Here is a 19658-nt window from a genome sequence, read left to right on the forward strand (position 1 = left end):
TTCGGGTGAGAGATCCTACGCCCGGCGCTCCCAGGATACCCTCAACCACCTTCGGACGAGACTCTTGCGGGCGATTGAAGGATTCTTCCAGCAAGTCCTGGCAGGGTGGGGCCCCGGGAACGGAGGGAGGGAGGGAGAAAGAGAGATTGCCTGAGCAGAGAAGGCTCGGGGGGGGGGGAACTAGGTGGGCTTGATCCAACAGGTTCTCCTCGTGTGCTTACGGAACTCCCTCCTTTGAGAAGAGAAGGTTAAGAGGTGATATGATAGCCATGTTCAAATATATAAAAGGATGTCATATAGAGGAGGGAGAAAGGTTGTTCTCTGCTGCTCCAGAGAAGCGGACACGGAGCAACGGATTCAAACTACAAGAAAGAAGATTCCACCTAAACATTAGGAAGAACTTCCTGACAGTGAGAGCTGTTTGGCAGTGGAATTTGCTGCCAAGGAGTGTGGTGGAGTCTCCTTCTTTGGAGGTCTTTAAGCAGCGGCTTGACAGCCATCTGTCAGGAATGCTTTGATGGTGTTTCCTGCTTGGCAGGGGGTTGGACTGGATGGCCCTTGGGGTCTCTTCCAACTCTATGATTCTATGATTCCCACTGGAGGCAGTGATGCTTACCAACCTGGATGGTCGGAGGCAGAGATGCTTCCAAATCCCTTTTCTGGAAACCGCAGGAGGGGAGAGCGGCTGCTGCGCTCAGGTCCCGCTCAAGGGCTTCTCATTGGGCAGTGTGAGAACAGGATGCCCGACCAGGTGGGTCACTCGTGTGACCCAGCAGCAATCTTATGTCATCGGGACAAATCGCCCTGCTAACTCCAAGGCCTTCGGTGCTAGCTAGCCAGCCCTGCCAGCTGCCTGCATGCCAGGAGGCGGAAGAAAGACCCACCTCTCATTCCTCCGGCCCTCCCCGGCCTGATCTGCTTTCTGCCGCCTCCCTCCCACCGGCGCCTGGGAGCCTTTTGATGGGTGCTGCTGCCTGCAGCCCCCACCTGGCTTATCAGACATTCCTGCTGGTGCCCTTTGCCCTCTTCCGCAGCGGTGGGGGGTGGAGGGAAGGAAAGGGCGGTGCGGTTTAACCCCTTGCGCTGCAAAGGGGGTGGCACGCACGCACACACCCAGGAAAGGCAGGCCAGCCACACACACACACACACACAGCGCCTCCCTGAAGAATGCGCTAAGAAGGCGATAGCAGACATGGAAAGCTCCTGCCTCGAATCTGTGAGCCCACCCCCATTCCCTTCGCAAGCCGCACCCTCGGAAGAGCCTGGCTGCTGGATCAGGGGAATGGTGGGCCCATCTAGCCTGGCATCCCAACCCGATGCCCATGGGGAATCTGCAAGGAGGATCTGAGCCCTCTCATCTCCTGCACTTTGCCAGCAACTGATATTCAGGAATGTCTCCACCCCATTGGGAGCTGCCCTGAGTGGCTGGGGAAGCCCAGCCAGATGGGTGGGGCATAAATATTATTATTATTATTATTATTATTATTATTATTATTATTATTAGTGGTGAAGGCAGGTCATAGGCATCCTGGCTAGTAGTCCTGGAGAGCCTTCCTCCTCTGTGACTTTGCCCAAACTTCTTTTCATAGAATCATAGAGTTGGAAGAGACCACAAGGGCCATCCAGTCCAACCCCCTGCCAAGCAGGAAACACCATCAAAGCATTCCTGACAGATGGCTGTCAAGCCTCCGCTTAAAGACCTCCAAAGAAGGAGACTCCACCACACTCCTTGGTAGCAAATTCCACTGTTGAACAGCTCTTACTGTCAGGAAGTTCTTCCTAATGTTTAGGTGGAATCTTCTTTCTTGTAGTTTGAATCCATTGCCCCGTGTCCGCTTCTCTGGAGCAGCAGAAAACAACCTTTCTCCCTCCTCTATATGACATCCTTTTATATATTTGAACATGGCTATCCTATCACCCCTTAACCTTCTCTTCTCCAGGCTAAACATACCCAGCTCCCTAAGCCGTTCCTCATAAGGCATCGTTTCCAGGCCTTTGACCATTTTGGTTGCCCTCTTCTGGACATGTTCCAGCTTGTCAGTATCCTTCTTGAACTGTGGTGTCCAGAACTGGACACAGTATTCCAGGTGAGGTCTGACCAGAGCAATCCAAGGCGTCCAAGTTGGTGCCTGTCATTGCCTCCAGTGGGAGGGAGTTCCACAGTCCATCTATAAGCTGCATGAAGAGAACATTTCTTTGTCCTGAATCTCCCAACATTCAGCTGCGTGGCCCAGAGTTATTTTGTGTTGTGAGAGAGGGAGAAGGCCTTTTTTCCTCGCCTGCTTTCTCCATTTTCTGCGCCTCCCTCCTGCTCTCTCGACTAAAAAGCCACGCATGTTTTCACAGTCATCTAGCAAACAAGAACCTCCTTCTCCAGGGGGATGCTTTGGGGATCCCTGAAGGGAAACTCGGGTGGATCAGCTTCACCTAGGGAAGAGGAGAGGGCTTGGGCTTGGAGCTGGAAATAGGGGAAGGGGCCAGAAGGAGTGGGGGAATAGTCACACAACAGCCAGGACAAGTAGTCTATTGAATCTAATTGTGTACAATACAACCTCAACATTTTCCTCCTTGTATCTCCGCATGTAAAGAAAATGGGTTGAGATCTCTCTTTAAAATAAAAATAAAAATTAAGAAAGCTCAACAATCAGACAGGTGCTTAAATATCCTGGATGGGCACTAGACCTCCCCAATTGACCTGGTGAGAAATCAGGCTTTATTTCATGAAGTCCGGCACCAAATGAATGTCTGAAAGCAAGGAGACCAGTGCTTTCTAACAAAGGAGGAGGATGCCTTTGACTAGCGCGATAAAAGTAATAATAATAATAAAACTTTATTGCAGCTATAAGCTCATATATAAATAGACACGCAAATCATACCTGCCTTGCAACCCATGCAAAAACAGCTAAAATAATTACATTAAAATAGAAATAATAACATAAAATATTTACAATCAGGAGAAATAAATATAAATTCAACCTATGATACTATCAGGAGTTATAGGCCCAAAAGGGGTGGGAAAGAACCATGAGGATTCCTAAAAGTTAGTCACTCCTAACAAAGGAGAGGGCTGGTTTCTTTTTTAAAATCAAGAATCCTTACGGCCCACAATGTGCTTTAAATCTGCCACGCAAGAGTGCAAAGCCAGGATCCCTCGAGAATTAAGACATAAGCGGTCAGCGATCCTAAACTGACCCTCTTGCTCAAGAACGCAAGGCCTGGCTGGTCCAGTGACAGAGGGACTGAAGTAGGAACCTTGACCGCTAAGGGAAGGATGGGGTACAGCTGAGGACCAGAATTTACCTGTCCCTCCATTAAAAGAAGGCAGAGATGTGAGAGTGGTAGCTAGCGGGCAGTGAAGGCAAGGGATGGTTTAGTTCAGGGATGGGAAGTTTGCGGGCCTCCAGGTGTTGCTAAACTCTAACCCCCAGCGGCCAGCACAGACAATGGGCGGGGACAATGCGAGTTTATAAGGCAGGCAGGCCCATCAGGTAGATTGTGATCTACTGGTAGATCATTGGACGTCTGTGGTAGATCACTGGCTCCCCCCAAAGAAGCCAAACAACTGGGCCTTCCCCCTCCCTCCCTTAAAAAAAGCTCAACAACTTTGACCCGAAGCCCCCAAAATGGGGTAGATCACTGCCAGTTTTTAACTCTGTGAGTAGATCGCAGTCTCTTGGGAGTTGGCCACCCCTGGTATAAGGGAATCCAAAGGGCTCAGATCTCCCCCAGCCTGGAACTAAGAGGTCCACCAGAAGTTGGCCAATGGCCCACTTGCCTCCATCGTTGTTCACTTCCCAGAGGAATCTGAAAACATTCCTGCTCATCCAGGCATGCTGTGGTTGAAGAATCCCACTCCCGGCAACCTCGAGATCATTGGATGGAAGGATGCTTCTTAAAATCTTAATTGCTTTCCGGATTTAAAAAAACTGTTAACTGCTTTTGCATGTTTCAGTTGCGATGGTTTCTTGAATGCTATAATCGGTATGATTTGTGCGACACCTTTGGGCTCCCAGGGAAGGAAGGGCTATGAATTGAACCAACCGGTCAACAATAATATTGGGTGATTTTACGAGAGCTGCTTTCACTCAAGGCACAACTTTCACAACTTCAAATGCCCGAGCGAGGATTCAAATATGTACATGCAGGCTCCGTAACAAACCAGCCACAAGCCATCTCATTCGGATCTCTCTGAGACACGGAACGGCGTCAGGTCAGGACACAGGGACTAGCCGTTTGGAAATGGGGCAGCCGGCTGCCAAGGTACCCGCGCCAAGTCACAGCGAAGCGGGATGGCACAGCTCAGGCTACTTTGCACCAAGGTGGGACACACACAAGTCTCCTTTAAAGCAAGGGAGGGGGCAGTTTCCAAATCCACTTTGAACTGCAGGGCTCGCTCCCTGGATACAGTATATGAAATAATCCACGGGTGCCAAACACAAGGCCCACGGGCCGAATCCGGCCCGCCAGACCTCGTCATGTGGCCCGTGTAGCCGCCGCCGGCCGCCACCCTTCACCTTTTATTCTCGCTTTTTTAAAGCTATTTTTGAATATCTACTTGCCATTATTCTGACTATGTTTCTGCTTTCAGAGCTAGTTATTACTTACATTATTACAAAAAACAGTAATAATTGAATGCAGTGACAATAATTTATGATAATAAAGAGTGGACACATAGTCCTACAGATACAACCGGCCCTTTGAGGGTGACCAAACTGCTGATGCGGCCCCCGATGAATTTGAGTTTGACACCCCTGAAATAATCCAACACACCAAAACCTGTGCCAGAGTGCGTTCCGTTCGCCACTGACCAGCACAGCTGAACTGGCTTCCAGAGAGGCTCATGCCCCATCATTGAAGCCTCACCAGCCCAAAGGGACTCCGTTTTCTGCAAAACGCTTTTGTAAAAGCAGTGCATACATTATATAAAATCAAATAAATAAAACCAGCAACCGGGGAAGGCACTGTCATAGAATGAGAAAAGAGTGTCTGTTCACACTGGCCAGTGTGCTTTCTTTCTTAAGAATGGCCATAGCTTGGTGATGGAGCACCTGCTGGGCATGCAGAAGGCCCTGGGTTCAAATCCCCAGCAATCTCTCTGGGTAAAGCTGGGAGGCACTCCCTGCCTGGAATGTTGTGGCGCTGCTGCCAGTCAAAGCAGGAGATGCTGAGCTCGATGGGCCAAAGGTCTCTGACTCAGTATAAAGAGGTTTCCCCTGTTCTCTGGAGAACAGCAGCTTTTTCCCAGCCCCGGGGGGCATTTCTTCCATGACTACCTTTACCCGCCCCAAGCTCACCCACCTGGCCAAAAAAATAAGTGTACAGTACCAACAATTCAGTCAGCAGTTCGAAAGCACGTCAAAAGTGCAAGTAGATAAATAGGTACCACTGTGGCGGGAAGGTAAACGGCATTTCCGTGCGCTGCTCTGGTTTGCCAGAAGTCATGCTGGCCACATGACCCGGAAGCTGTACGCCGGCTCCCTCGGCCAGTAAAGCGAGATGAGCGTCGCAACCCCAGAGTCGGACACGACTGGACCTACTAGTCAGGGGTCCCTTTACCTTTACCTTACTAACAATCTAGCTCCCCCATTCTTTGGGAAGTCACCCCTCTCTGGCACAAAGAGACACTAAGTCTGAAATCTGTATGCTACCCTCACATTCTACCCAGTGTTAGAAACTCACGATATATAAGCTAGGTGTCAAATGGCTTCCTACACCAGGGTTACAGTCGCCAAAACGAATTGTCTAGCTAGCCATTTTGGGTGGCCAGTCGTATTTCCCAATACATTTTGGTCCCTGAATTTCGTTCCGATTGTGCGGATAAACTATCACAGATAAGAATGTTACAGGGTGTGTGAAAATCAGGCAAGGTCCAAGGATCCCCAGGGACACAGCTCCAGATCGCAGAGATGTCAGACACAATCCTGGAGCCCTGGCATCTTCACTTGGTCGCAGGTGCAAAATGCGCCTGGCTGATTTCGACAGGAACATGAGAAGAGGCCGGCAGGATCAGGCCCATGGCCCACCTAGTCCAGCCTCATGCCTGTGGGAAACCAGCAAGCAAGATTCAATAACAAGAGTTGTTCCTGGTGTTTATGGGGTAGATAAAAGGCACTCTGCACATGCCTCCGAAGCAGCCACCTCTGCAGCCAGCAAAGGCACCATCACCGCCTTCGCAAATTCTGGGTTCCCCCAGCACTTCGGAGATATTGCCCACCAGTGAGACAAGGCCCAAATAAAGCCTGGGGGGCGAGGTGGTGGTGGGGAAGAGGGCGTTCCCAGCTTCGCCAACCCAGGCGCAAAAAAAATGGGTTATATTTAGAGAGCTGTTTACAGTTCCGCCATGCCTCATATTTCATTTCCCCACTTCACACAGGCACACAAACAGGATCCCCACCCTGGGATGAGGGATTCCTTCCCCCCCGCCCCATGCAAATTCCACAATCAAACCAGCCAGGTTCCCCACCAAAAGCAAGCCAGGGCATGTGTGTGTGTGTTGGGTGGGGTGCAGGGAGAGGTCAGATTGGTCGGGTTAGGGAAAGGGGGAGGAAACTGCCCCCCAGGAAAGGACATGTCTCCCCCACCAGCTGTTTCTCTCCAGAGTCCCCAGCCCAGACAGGCACCCCTAAAAACTGGGGGTGGGAGGGAAGAGATGGGTCAGAACATAGATGCAGCTGGAAGAGGAGACAGAAGGCTGGCCTTTGGGGAACAGCCGTAGCTCAGTGGTAGGACAACTGCTTGGCATGTAGAAGGCCCCAGGTTCAATCCCTGGCAACATGTCCATGCAGTGCTGGGAAGAGAAACCCCACTAACAGTCAGTGCAGACAATTACTGAGTTGGATGGGCCAATGGTGTGACTCCGAATAAGGCAGTTTTTATTTAAATCAGCCCTTTTGCAGAACCACGAGGACTGGAATCTCTGCTTTTAGCAGGGGGTGGGAATCCCGCTGAAACCCTGCAGAGTGTGAGCAATACTGATGGGTGAAAAGTCTGGCTCAGCATAAGGCAGCATCGTCCGTTCCTATGTTTGAGAGAAGGGCTGCAGCTCAGCATCAGAGCACCCGCTTGGCATGCAGAAGGTCCCAAATTCAATCTCCACTGGATAGGGCCGACCATGCCCTCTTGTCTGAAACCCTGGAGAGCTGCTGCCAGCCAGCGACGGAACATTTTTGGCTCACTATAGAGCAACTTCCTGAGCCTCTCGTTCAATCCGACCATGAGGACTAGCAACCTGGTTTCGTTTTACAGCAGCAGAGGACCTGCTTCACATGTGCAAGGTCCCCAGTGTCTCCAGACAGGGCTACCCCAAACCAAGGAGAGCTGCTGCCAACCAGTGCAGGCACTACTGGACCAGGTTGAGCGGCTGTCTTGTCTCAATGCAAGGTGGCTTCCTCCTTCCATCGCTTCAGAGCATCCAACAGCTTGGCCCAAACCCCGTGGCACACTCTCCCCCACCCCAACCTCCGTCCCCAGTCGGCCCCCCTTTGCACACCAGCAAGCTGTGTGCATAGCGCATAGTGGCGCGGCAGCACCTTCTGCCAAGGGTGTGGCCGTACCACGGGGAGGCCTCGAGGAATGTGCCCTCCAGGAAAAGGGCCCAGCCAGGGCGAGGAGTGGCTGGTGGTGGGCCTCCCCCCTTCTTTCTTCCCATAACCCTCGGAGAGCCATGCACAAAGCAGCCCATTGTTAGCGGCGCATAGTGCGGAGGGCTGGCTGTGTGGGTGGAAAGGCAGACTGGCTAGCATGGGGAGAGCGGGGTGGCCTGTCAGTCACCCCCCTCCCCTGATGGTGAAGGGGGAAGGCAGCAGGTAAAGAGGGTTGGTAATAATAAAAATTAATATTATTTATACACCGCACATCTGGCTGGGCTTCCCCAGCCACTCTGGTCGGCTCCCAACAGAACACTAAAAACAGAATAAAACTTCAAACATTAAAAACTTCCCTAAACAGGGCTGCCTTCAGATATCTTCTAAACGTCAGATAGTTTATTTCCTTAACATCTGATGGGAGGGCGTTCCACAGGGCGGGCGCCACCACCAAGAAGGCCCTCTGCCCGGTTCCCTGCAACCTCGCTTCTCGCAGGGAGGGAACCGCCAGAAGACCCTTGGAACTGGACCTCAGTGTCCGGGCAGAACGATGGGGGTGGAGACGCTCCTTCAGGTATACTGGGCCAGGGCCGTTTAGGGCTTAAAAAGTCAGCACCGACACTTTGAATTGTGCTCGGAAACGTACTGGGCTTGCTGGGAGGCTGCAGTCTGAAGTAAGGGGGAACTGAGACGGCTGGGACAGTGCAGCGTGGCTGCCAAGGGGCGGGTGGTTAAACATGGGAGGCAAAAGCTCATGGCTTCGGAATGGAGCATCTTCTAAAAGCAGCATCAGTGTGGAATCTGGCACAGCGAGGGGAGAGGGCACAGTCAGGAGAGGGGTGTGTGGTTGGCTGGGAAAGCCAAATTAATATTTTGGTGCCTGACGTGGAAACCCCAAATGAGGAAGGGAGGCAAGCTCAGTGGCAAAGCATCTCCCTGACGTGCAGCTTTCATCCATCTCCTGGCAGGGCTGTCCCCTTGCCTAAAAACCCTGGGGAGAGCCACTGCTGCTGTTGCCGGTCAGTGTCTAAATGGACCAATGCAGCCCCCCCATAGCACCATAAGGCCCCAGGTTCAATCCCCACACAGCATCCTCCAGGTAGGGCCGAACCAGAGCCCTTTCTGCCAGTCTGTGTAGACAACACAGGGGTTGGATCAAGGCGTTTACTCAGTAATAGAAAGCAACTTCTTCCCACAACCACGCGATTAATTCAGAACCACGCGATTAATTCCCCCCCCCAGCTCCAATCAGACACCTGCCTAGGGGGCGCCAATGCCGGACCCCTCAAACCGCTGCCCCAGCTCAAAAGCCCACAGACCACGTAGCGGGCTGCCACCTTTCGTCTCTGCGCTCGCCAGGAAGCAAAACCCAGTCGCCCACTGTGCGCAGAAACTGGATCCCATGGATCTCGCCATTTTGCTGGACGTGGCTCCCTTAAAGGAATGTGGTTTGGGGAGGGGGTGCCAGTGATGTGGAAACACCCAGAACCCCACAACCTCAGGGCAAATACCCCCTAACGGGGCACCACAGGTGCGCAGGTCTCCCCACCTCTCCAAATTTCACCCTCTCTCTCTCTCCATCCGGGCGCAATGTTCGCCCCTCGCAGAGCGCGGCCAAGTTTCTGCAGCTCCGAAACACTTTTCCATTTTATTTTAAGACTGCTATTTTTACGGGTCTCTCTCTCTCTCTCTCTCTAGCCCGTCAACATTTAAATTTAGAGCCCGGCCAGGAGAAAAGGAGGATGGAGAGCGCCCAGGGTACGCCGGCACTTTCTCCACCTGGCCGCCGCCGCCGCGTGCCCTCCAGCCGGGCATGGTCCAAACTCCACCGGGGACGTGGCGAAGCCCGGTGGCCGGCCGAGGCGGGCCTGGGCCAGTCCGCCGACGCCAGCCGCGCCATGAATAGCCTCCCCAGTCCCACGTTTAAAATTAGACGCCCGGGAGGCGAACAGGCAGGCGAGCACCCCACCCAGGGCCGGCCGGGGAGGGGCAGGAGTCACCCAGGCGCAAGGAAGGGTGCAGGAAGAAAGGAGAAGGCATCTCCGGACGCCCCCCCCCTCCCTCTACAAACGCTCATCTTCCCGACGCCCAGCACCAATCCGTTTTGGCCAAGCCGCTCCCGGAGCGCCCCACCACCACCATCCAGAGCCACTTACGCCCAGGAGCGCGGCGGCCAGGAGCAGCGCCCAGCAGAAGCAGCCGCCGGAGGGGCGCGCCGTCGAGGGGGAGCCCCGCGAACTCCTCCGCTCCCTCTTCCCGGCTCCCATTTGCAGCGCGCGGAGCAGCAAGAGCTTCGGATCGTTCTCCTCCTCCTCCTACTGCGCCCGGGAGCGCGCGCCGAGCCTTCCTTCTCCTCTTTCCTCGCTTCTTCGACGGCGCGGTCGCTGCTGCAGCTGGGGGGGTGTGATGTCTCCAAAGATGCCCCGTCCGCGCATCGGCCTCCTCTCGCGCTCTCTCCTTCTGCAGAGCGCTCGCCGGGCGAAAGGGCGAGCCCGCGGAGGTCCCAGCAAAACTTTTTCTTTCCCCCCCCACCCCGACCCCTCCTTCGCGGCCGCCTCTCCTGTTCCTCCTCCCCTCCCTTGCCAAGCAGCACCGCCCCAAATCTCCGGCTCCACCAGCCTCCCGGCAAAGCTGGCCTGGAGTTTCCCGGGACGGGACGGGGATGAGATGGGGAGGGGAAGGGGGCGCTTCCCCTCGCCCCCAAAGACCTTGCCTGGGGATTAAAGCCCTTTCCCCCCACCCACCCACCCACCCATTGGGAAGGGGCAGGCCTCCATCCACTATTCCCGATGCCTACTAGCTCGGCTCTGCCTCTAAGGTCAGGGGTGGTGATGGTTCAGAATACCACTATGTCCACTGTCAGAACAGGAGGCTGGACTGGATTAGGCCTTCTTTGGGATTGAAGCCTCGACCTTCTGCATGCAAAGCAGATGCCCCGCGGCTGAGCTGTGGTCTTTTTAAAATTAAAAACAAAGCAAGTTCCTAGTCCTCATAGTTACGAATAAAGGGGCTCGTTTAAATGGAAGCATAGGAGTTTGCCTATTGCCGAGTCCATTCTAGCTCAATGTTGCCTACACTAACTGGCAGAATGGCTCTCCGTTGTTTCAGACAGCAGGGATTCTCTCCCTGCCTTGCCTGGAGATGCTGCCAGCGGGGATTGAACCTGGGGGCCTTCTGCATGCAAAGCAGGTGCTCTCCCGCTGGACTGCAGCCCTTCCCGGTGTGTTTGTGTATGCACAGGAAAGTAGAGCCCATCCAATCTATCCTGCGTTTTCTCCCACCCGTCAGAAGCAGTTGGGAAGGAAGGAAGGAAGGAAGGAAGGAAGGAAGGAAGGAAGGAACCACATATATCCTGCCTGTTTGTACCCCCTTCACTTCTGTTCTTCCTGGGGGGACCCAGGACCCACCAATGGCTCTCCATCATGACTGGGGGAGCAAGCAGAGTTGTTTCCTCAGTGCCCCACACCTGCGGGAGGGGGTTCTCCAGGGGGCAGGACCAGGCAGACCATTGGCATGAGGGGGGGGTTCTTACATTGTTGGGTATCTCAAAACAAAATAAAAATTTAAAAAATACTTCCAGTAGCACCATAAAGACCAGTAGCACCTTAGAGACCAACTAAGAACAAACTTAGTTAGAATCATAGAGTTGGAAGAGACCACAAGGGCCATCCAGTCCAACCCCCTGCCAAGCAGGAAACACCATCAAAGCATTCCTGACAGATGGCTGTCAAGCCTCTGCTTGAAGACCTCCAAAGAAGGAGACTCCACCACACTCCTTGGCAGCAAATTCCACTGTCGAACAGCTCTCACTGTCAAGTTCTTCCTAAGATTCCACCTAAATGTTAGGTCTCTTCCAACTCTATGATTCTATGATTCTAACTAAGTTTGTTCTTAGTTGGCCTCTAAGGTGCTACTGGAAGGATTTTTTTAATTTTTAATTTTGTTTTGACTATGGCAGACCAACACGGCTGTTGTTGTTTAGTCGTTCAGTTGTGTCCGACTCTTCGTGACCCCATGGACCAGAGCACGCCAGGCACGCCTATCCTTCACTGCCTCCCGCAGTTTGGCCAAACTCACGCTAGTCGCTTCGAGAACACTGCCCAACCATCTCATCCTCTGTCGTCCCCTTCTCCTTGTGCCCTCCATCTTTCCCAACATCAGGGTCTTTTCCAGGGAGTCTTCTCTTCTCATGAGGTGGCCAAAGTACTGGAGCCTCAACTACCTCAACACGGCTACCTACCTGTAACTGCTAGGTATCTCCTTCTGCTTGGTCCTTTTCCCACCACCCCACCCCTAGGGGTCTACGGATCAGCCCCCACCCCTTGCTCTGTGACAGCCCCAAAGCAATCTTGAGTGCCGTTAATGATTCGCTCTCCATATCTTGTTTGAGTGACCAGGGAAACCATCTGTTTGTAGGAGCAGGTAAGCCAGGTGGAAGGTTGACCCCAAGACTATCCAGGTAGCCCCAGCATGCTGCTTCTGCCTTCTGCCCTGAGGTGGGGGCAGCTTCTGCAGACCCTGTTCCTGCCCGGTTGCTGCTGCTGGGCCCCGCCACCCCTCTCCGCTGAGAAACACAAGGACCCCTCTTTCCTGGTGTGCTTCCTTCCGCAAGACCATTCATTTTGCACTCGCTGCTGCTCAGAGGCACGGAAGTTGGGCACAACATCCACACAATGCCATAATAATAATAATAATAATAATAATAATAATAATAATAATAATAATATCCTGCCCATCTGGCTGGGTTTCCACAGCCACTCCCAACAGAATTATAATAATGCGACAAAACATCAAACATTTAAAACTTCCCTAAACCGGGAGCGGCCGCCGAGACCACATAACACCGGTCTTGAAAGACCTACATTGGCTCCCAGTACGTTTCCGAGCACAATTCAAAGTCTTGGTACTGACCTTTAAAGCTCTAAACGGCCTCAGCCCAGTATACCTGAAGGAGCGTCTCCACCTCCGTTGTTCTGCCTGCACACTGAGGTCCAGCTCCGAGGGCCTTCTGGCGGTTCCCTCGCTGCGAGAAGCCAAGTTACAGGGAACCAGGCAGAGGGCCTTCTCGGTAGTGGCACCCGCCCTGTGGAACGCCCTCCCACCATATGTCAAAGGGGGGAAAAACAACTACCAGACTTTTAGAAGACATCTGAAGGCAGCCCTGTTTAGGGAAGCTTTTAATGTTTAATAGATGATTGTATTTTAATAATCTGTTGGAAGCCGCCCAGAGTGGTTGGGGAAACCCAGCCAGATGGGCGGGGTATAAATAATAAATTATTATTATTATAAATTATTATTATTAGGGACTAGATGACCCTCGGAACCCCTTACAACTCTACAGTTCTATGTTTCTAAAGCTATCCAACTTGGTGGCCATCTCTTGCCTCCTGCAGGCAGGAGTTCCATTATTTAACTACATGCTCTGTGAAGAAAGACTTCATTTTATCCATCCTGAATCAACGTCATTGGACGTTGTAATAGGAGTGCACCCCACCTGTACCCCACCTGCACCCCACTATCACCCCAATGAACAGAGAGGGGACCCACAGAACCCAGGTCCAAGGCAAGGCCACCTGGAGGGAGAGAGAGCCATGTTGATCCATTTCTTTCCAGAAGCAGAAGGGCAGGTTGGGGGGGGGGGAACGGACAGCGACAATCCTGATGTTCAGATGCAAAACTGACCGCTCATTATCTGATCACATCTCCGCACCCCACCCATGCCTATCGCCTGCAGGTGGATTAGCCTCTCCACCCAGCCTCTTGACCATTTGCATAATCTAAACCCATCAGCCAGACCCGCGCCACCCGTTGGGTCTACTACCAAAGCAGCAAGAAATAAACATTTAGATGTCAACTATAAACAAGGACAACCACCTTTATTCATAACAAAAGCATGGACATTTGCAATTCAGGAAATTCCAATCGCCGGCTCCACCCTGCATACAGAGATATACAGGACTGTTATCTAGTCAAAGGATGGACAGGAAAAAGCACTCAACCACCATTGTCAAATCCAATCACACAGTAAAATGTGCTTACCTTATGTAAAATCCCTTTTTCCCGCTCTTTTCGTGTCATTGACTTGTATGGAAACGGAAATGTATATAAGTCTCCTTGTACCATAAGTCGGGGTTCTCTGTTCGTCTGGGGAACCTCTGTTGCAACAGATCTTGGAATAAATGGGAAGGCTACGCTTTGCTTTTTCAGCTACGGTTCGTCTCTGTCATTTCAGCATAAGTGGGAGGCTCTGCAAATTACAGGGTCTTCCCCAGGGTAAAAATTCCGGAACTCCCCCTTGGGAAACGGTCCCTATTTTCTCCTTATTATAGTTTTAATTGGCTTACAACAATTGGCAACCAACGAAGGGACCCAAGTTTTCCGGAGATCTGAGGGTTCTGGGGACGAGGGAGCTCAGCGCGCACCCAGCTCTTTTGCAGGGAGAGCTTTCCCCCGCCCCGGGAACCAGGATCTCCGGCAGTAATTTGGAGTTCCAGCGGGACGCACCGAAGCAAAGCAACGCAACCGGGAAGGAAGTTTGTTTTTTGTTTTTCCTTTTTTTTCGTTAATTTGCAGGTTAAGAAACCCGGGAAGCCATCGAGAGAGCGCTAAGTGAGTATAAGGGACACGGTGTAAGGGGTGGATAAGTGACCGCAGCAACGAAAAATTCTGTTCTATCCCTTTTCTTTCCCTTCGCTCGGACTTTTGGTTAACAGCATAGCTGTAGGGCAGGGTGATAAAGCAGAACCAAAGTCCTGGGGTACAGTGCTCACGTCCAAAACGTGGCAACTGACCCGGTCCACTCTGACTCTCTTGTCAAAATTTACTATGTTTCCTCTTTAAATCTGACGGGCTGCTGTCAGAACGCAAGGTTGCCTTTTCCTTTCACAAATTCTATCCTGGGCTTACCGCTTCGGCATTGCACATGCAAGCGTTCGAAGGCAGGTAGTCCTTTTCCTTAGTTTGTAAGAGGCAGGAACGTTGCTGTCGGACCCTCAGCAATTATTATTGACACTAGTAAGGGGGGTCTCGAAGGTACTTGATCGCACCACAGCCTAGTAGCTAGAGGCCAACGGCTGGGCCACCTAGTAGTTAGCGCAAACGAACGGTAGGCAGATCACAGCCGGGGGCTGTGGGATCTAGAAGATCCGGGAGAAACGTGTCCCAGGATAGAGGGTTCTCCTAACCCGACTGCAGGATAAAAGGTCAGACCACACTTTTAGATAATGGGTGCACCCCAATCCAAGGAATTCCTTTCCCAGACTCCTGGTCAGAACAAAGCCCATCTGGCTTGGTCCTGGCTGGAACTCTGAGTCAGTTCTCTCCAATTTGTACTTTAAAATTGACATGACCAACTTATAAAATTGCAATTGGTACAGGATGAAGAAAAATGAAGGGTTGTAACTGTGGAAATGTTTGCTCAAACTTTGAAATTGGTCCTTTAAAGGAGGCTCATAAAACCACTTCATGTGGGACTTTCCCACTAACTTCGCTTAATGAAACAGGAAGTGAGCCAACTCCTTTATGGAAATATATGTTTACATGTTACATGTCTGTTATGTGTGTTGTCTGTTATACATGTGAGTCTGTTCCTTGTGTCTGTCATTTTGTTTTCCTTGTGTAACTTCAGTGAGTTTAAAAAGGCCAGAGAGAAACCCCCCCAAATATTATACAGTCTGAGAGCCTGTATGTTAGAGATCTTTGTTTTCCTTGAAGTAAATAAGAGAAGTAATCAAGGTTTAGAAAATGCAAGCTTGCTTAAATAATCTTATGTAAGTGATGGAATTTGTGTGTAAATGTTTTTTTGTTTTAAAGAGGCTGTAGAAAAGGGAGATTTGTAACTTTGAATTTTTATATAAAACTTTGAACTTGTGAACTCAGTGTTCAATACACAATTTTTTCTGCTGCAGAAGTCTAAAGTTTTACAAGATGAATTGCAGTGTCTGATTTTCATCAGCCTTAAGCCTTAAAAAAAAAAAGGGTTTTCTTTGTTCTGTCTGAGCTTTTCCTTCCCCATCGAAAAGGGGGGGATTTTTGCTAAAGGTACCCCCCATCTCACTTTCCTATGTATGGTTGTTTTAATTCTTAATTTGCTGCTAATACATTGGTTCATTAGGCTTCAAGAAAATTGTTCACTTTTACCTTCTAAAAAAAAAAAAATCACTTCTATCAAATCTATTGCTGTTTTATTATTTGTAGGTGGTTATATCAACTCTTGAATTAGTATTCCTTATAAAAGACTATCTCCCTATCAAATCTTAGGAAAACCGTCTGTTCACTTGTATCTTAAAAAAATAATTCTCGAAGAACTTGCCATCTCTAGTCTAAGGAAAAATCCTCACTCAAATTATCTTAAAGTCTGCTAAAGGGTTCTGTATAAAGATGGTACTTTTCTTTTGCTTTTAGTACATGTGTACTTGCATGATAGTTGTGTCTGTACATAAGAATGTGTTTCTGGTAGTACAAATCTTGTGAACCTTGTATTTTAGGGGGTTGGACTAGATGACCTCAGGGTACATTTCAACTCCCACTTTATAACTATGTGGAAGGCCATGTGTCTGCAAGCATTGGAGGGTAATTTTTAAATCCTGGTGTGGTGGTGGGTTGAAATTCAACCCAGCTTTCAGAGTTGAGAGTAGAGTGCTGTGTTTTGTTTTATAAAAGGAGCGATTACCAATTCACCTATTTTAAGTTTTAAAGTTTAAGCACATACAAGAGCCTTGAAGAGCCATTTTCCCATACATGAGGGAGCAGAGAATTTAGTCTGCCTTGGCTAAAATCACTGTGAATATTTGAATTTTATTCATTCTGACTCTGGCCATTTTTACTCATATATAAGGGAGCAGGTATTCTGCTAAATGACCAGAGGGGGCGCACACAAAATAATGATAGCCCACATACTCAAGTAGACTAATCAATGAGCCTTGACCATTTTCTCCTGTAAATAAAGGGCAGAATAATTTTGTCTGCAAATGGTACAATTGAGAATAGAAACCTGCACCCCAATTTCCTGTAGATAAAGGAGGCATAGCTCCCAATTTATTTTGCCTGGGGTATGATATGTTTATTTGGTACAGTAAACACGATCAGTGCCGAGACTTCATTAGGACTTTAATTTGACCAATCTTTAGTGCTGGTTTTGTGAAAGCGTAAATTGCTGGGTTTCTGTCTAAACCTACTCTTTCAAAATCTCCTCACCCTTCCCTTCCTTTATAAAAAATAATTTAGCCAAGGGATGCAACTCTTTCAAGTGGTACAATAGGTTTCTAAATCATGAACTCTGTACATGCACAGAGGCTACTGACAAAGTTTATCCCTGCTAGGAGATTGCTCCAGGGGCCACCTGAATAACAACAAAAGAATTAAGTATTGGGGCTTTAAAATCCTAACATGCCAAATTATTTCCACAGGTAAAAATGAGAGTGCTCTCTTCAGGAGCTTATTTTTCTTTTCTTTTCTTTTTTGACAAAAGGGGGGGAGTTGAATTGTAAGGACATTTTTCTTTTCTTTTGACCAAGATTCTGTGCCCTAGGATTGAAAGGATGTAACAGCAGCCAGAATGGTCTCAAAATCACATGAGTTCCTCAAAGACATCCAACTGCTGTTGAATTAATAATTGTATGTTGTGTATATTATGTGTTATTATGTAGGAATGCTGAAATTTGTCTGATAGTGTGTTCTTTTTGTGTTTAATTGTTTTGTTTTTATGTTTAATGTATAGCGTATTGCCATGCATTTTATGTTTCAATAGATCAGGCTATTGCATAGTCCAGTATTTAGGTTAGACCAATTTATGACCACATTTCCTTGACCCACTGGATATCCAACCTCATCTACACATTTTAGATTGTTTGAATCATTTACCAAGAAGAAACTTCGAGATCCAAAACAAAAAACAAAACCCCAGATACATGAAGGTGTTTATGCTCTGATTTTGCAGGAATGTTTCCTTATATGTTAAATTATTATTTGGACCACTGCCTTTTTAGAATGGTTTTTCACAGATTGGTTTGGAACGTGAACCATGGGCATGTATAAATTTTAATTGGACTTCATTTGAATTGGACAATTGTATCCAAGGTGTCATTGGCTTACGTCCCTATAAATAGCAAGAGCGCAGGCCCACCCCTTTGAGAGCAGAACCAAAGCCACAGAAGCCCCAAAATGCGCAGGATGGGGCATTTTCTCTCCAGGGAGTGTCACACCTAACCACATGGGGTTAAAAGGCTTTAGGTCAAGTCAATGCAAGCCCTTACACCAGGGATGCATGTATGGGTGTTGCTGTGGCATGCTGAAGGTCAAGAGACCATAGGACAGCTAGCTTTGACACCTGGAAACACACACAAAAGACAGGAACAAAACAAACTGCATTTTCAGTCACTGGCGGACCTTCCTGGTAAATAAAGCATAGACCACTAGGGAGAAAATGTTTATCCCAAAGTGCTAGAATACCACAAGTAACAAGGCAGAGCTTGTAAGGTCATCGGGGCAGAGTGTTGTTCTTATGTGACCGGCCAGACCTTTAACATTTCAGCCCACCTCGGTGCCATCGCCTCCCTCACCGGTAACCTCCAAGATATCCTACATGAAGGTATTTCTGATCAGGATCTTTGGTCATGGCTCCCTAATTCCTCATGGATACATGAGACCGTAAAGGGGTTCATTTTTATTGCTGCCTCTTTGATTGCCATCGCTGTTTTCCTCTGTTGCTGCTTACAATGTTTTCCTGCTATAATGCGCTCGGCACAACCCTCCCCTATTCCCATCCAGGCTCCCTTGATGCAGCCCCGGGGAGCCCCTGTGTCCATCCCTATGTACCACTTAGGGGGAGGTGTGTATTCAACAAAGGATGTGCGGCAATAATTTTGTACCAAAATTAAGCCGCAGAGAGGGGAATGTAATAGGAGTGCACCCCACCTGTACCCCACCTGCACCCCACTATCACCCCAATGAACAGAGAGGGGACCCACAGAACCCAGGTCCAAGGCAAGGCCACCTGGAGGGAGAGAGAGCCATGTTGATCCATTTCTTTCCAGAAGCAGAAGGGCAGGTTGGGGGGGGGGGAACGGACAGCGACAATCCTGATGTTCAGATGCAAAACTGACCGCTCATTATCTGATCACATCTCCGCACCCCACCCATGCCTATCGCCTGCAGGTGGATTAGCCTCTCCACCCAGCCTCTTGACCATTTGCATAATCTAAACCCATCAGCCAGACCCGCGCCACCCGTTGGGTCTACTACCAAAGCAGCAAGAAATAAACATTTAGATGTCAACTATAAACAAGGACAACCACCTTTATTCATAACAAAAGCATGGACATTTGCAATTCAGGAAATTCCAATCGCCGGCTCCACCCTGCATACAGAGATATACAGGACTGTTATCTAGTCAAAGGATGGACAGGAAAAAGCACTCAACCACCATTGTCAAATCCAATCACACAGTAAAATGTGCTTACCTTATGTAAAATCCCTTTTTCCCGCTCTTTTCGTGTCATTGACTTGTATGGAAACGGAAATGTATATAAGTCTCCTTGTACCATAAGTCGGGGTTCTCTGTTCGTCTGGGGAACCTCTGTTGCAACAGATCTTGGAATAAATGGGAAGGCTACGCTTTGCTTTTTCAGCTACGGTTCGTCTCTGTCATTTCAGCATAAGTGGGAGGCTCTGCAAATTACAGGGTCTTCCCCAGGGTAAAAATTCCGGAACTCCCCCTTGGGAAACGGTCCCTATTTTCTCCTTATTATAGTTTTAATTGGCTTACAACAGACGTCCACAAGTTCTGGTGTTATGACAGAGAGAGAAAAACCTTTCCTCCGTCCACTTTCTCCAGGCCAGGCCTAATTTTATAAACTTCTAGCCCGTCGCCTCTGACTCATTTTTCCCTCTAAAAATTAAAAAAAGACCCAAACGCCACAACCTTTCTTCATAGGAATCTGCCCTACAAAGAACGAGACCCTTGGACAATCTGCCTCAATATTGCCTACACTGACTGGCAGCAGCAATGGCTCTCCAAGGTTTCAATCAGGAAGGATCCATCCTGGGTGGGGATCTACCACTGAGCTAAGGCCTTTC

The 19658-nt window shown here is 49.6% G+C and overlaps 1 protein-coding gene across 1 annotated transcript in view; it reads right to left on the bottom strand.

Annotated features, from left to right (window-relative positions):
- The window catches only part of HSPG2 (heparan sulfate proteoglycan 2), a 216363-nt gene extending 206289 nt beyond the window's left edge, over positions 1–10074 (bottom strand). The window contains exon 1 of the mRNA XM_033159394.1: positions 9740–10074. Coding sequence (XP_033015285.1) covers positions 9740–9850 — 111 coding nt within the window. The 5' untranslated portion in view covers positions 9851–10074. The remainder of the gene's footprint in view (positions 1–9739) is intronic.
- Between the last annotated feature and the right edge of the window lie 9584 nt (positions 10075–19658).

The sequence above is a fragment of the Lacerta agilis genome, chromosome 8 (genome assembly GCF_009819535.1).
Source record: "Lacerta agilis isolate rLacAgi1 chromosome 8, rLacAgi1.pri, whole genome shotgun sequence".
Taxonomy (NCBI): domain Eukaryota; kingdom Metazoa; phylum Chordata; class Lepidosauria; order Squamata; family Lacertidae; genus Lacerta; species Lacerta agilis.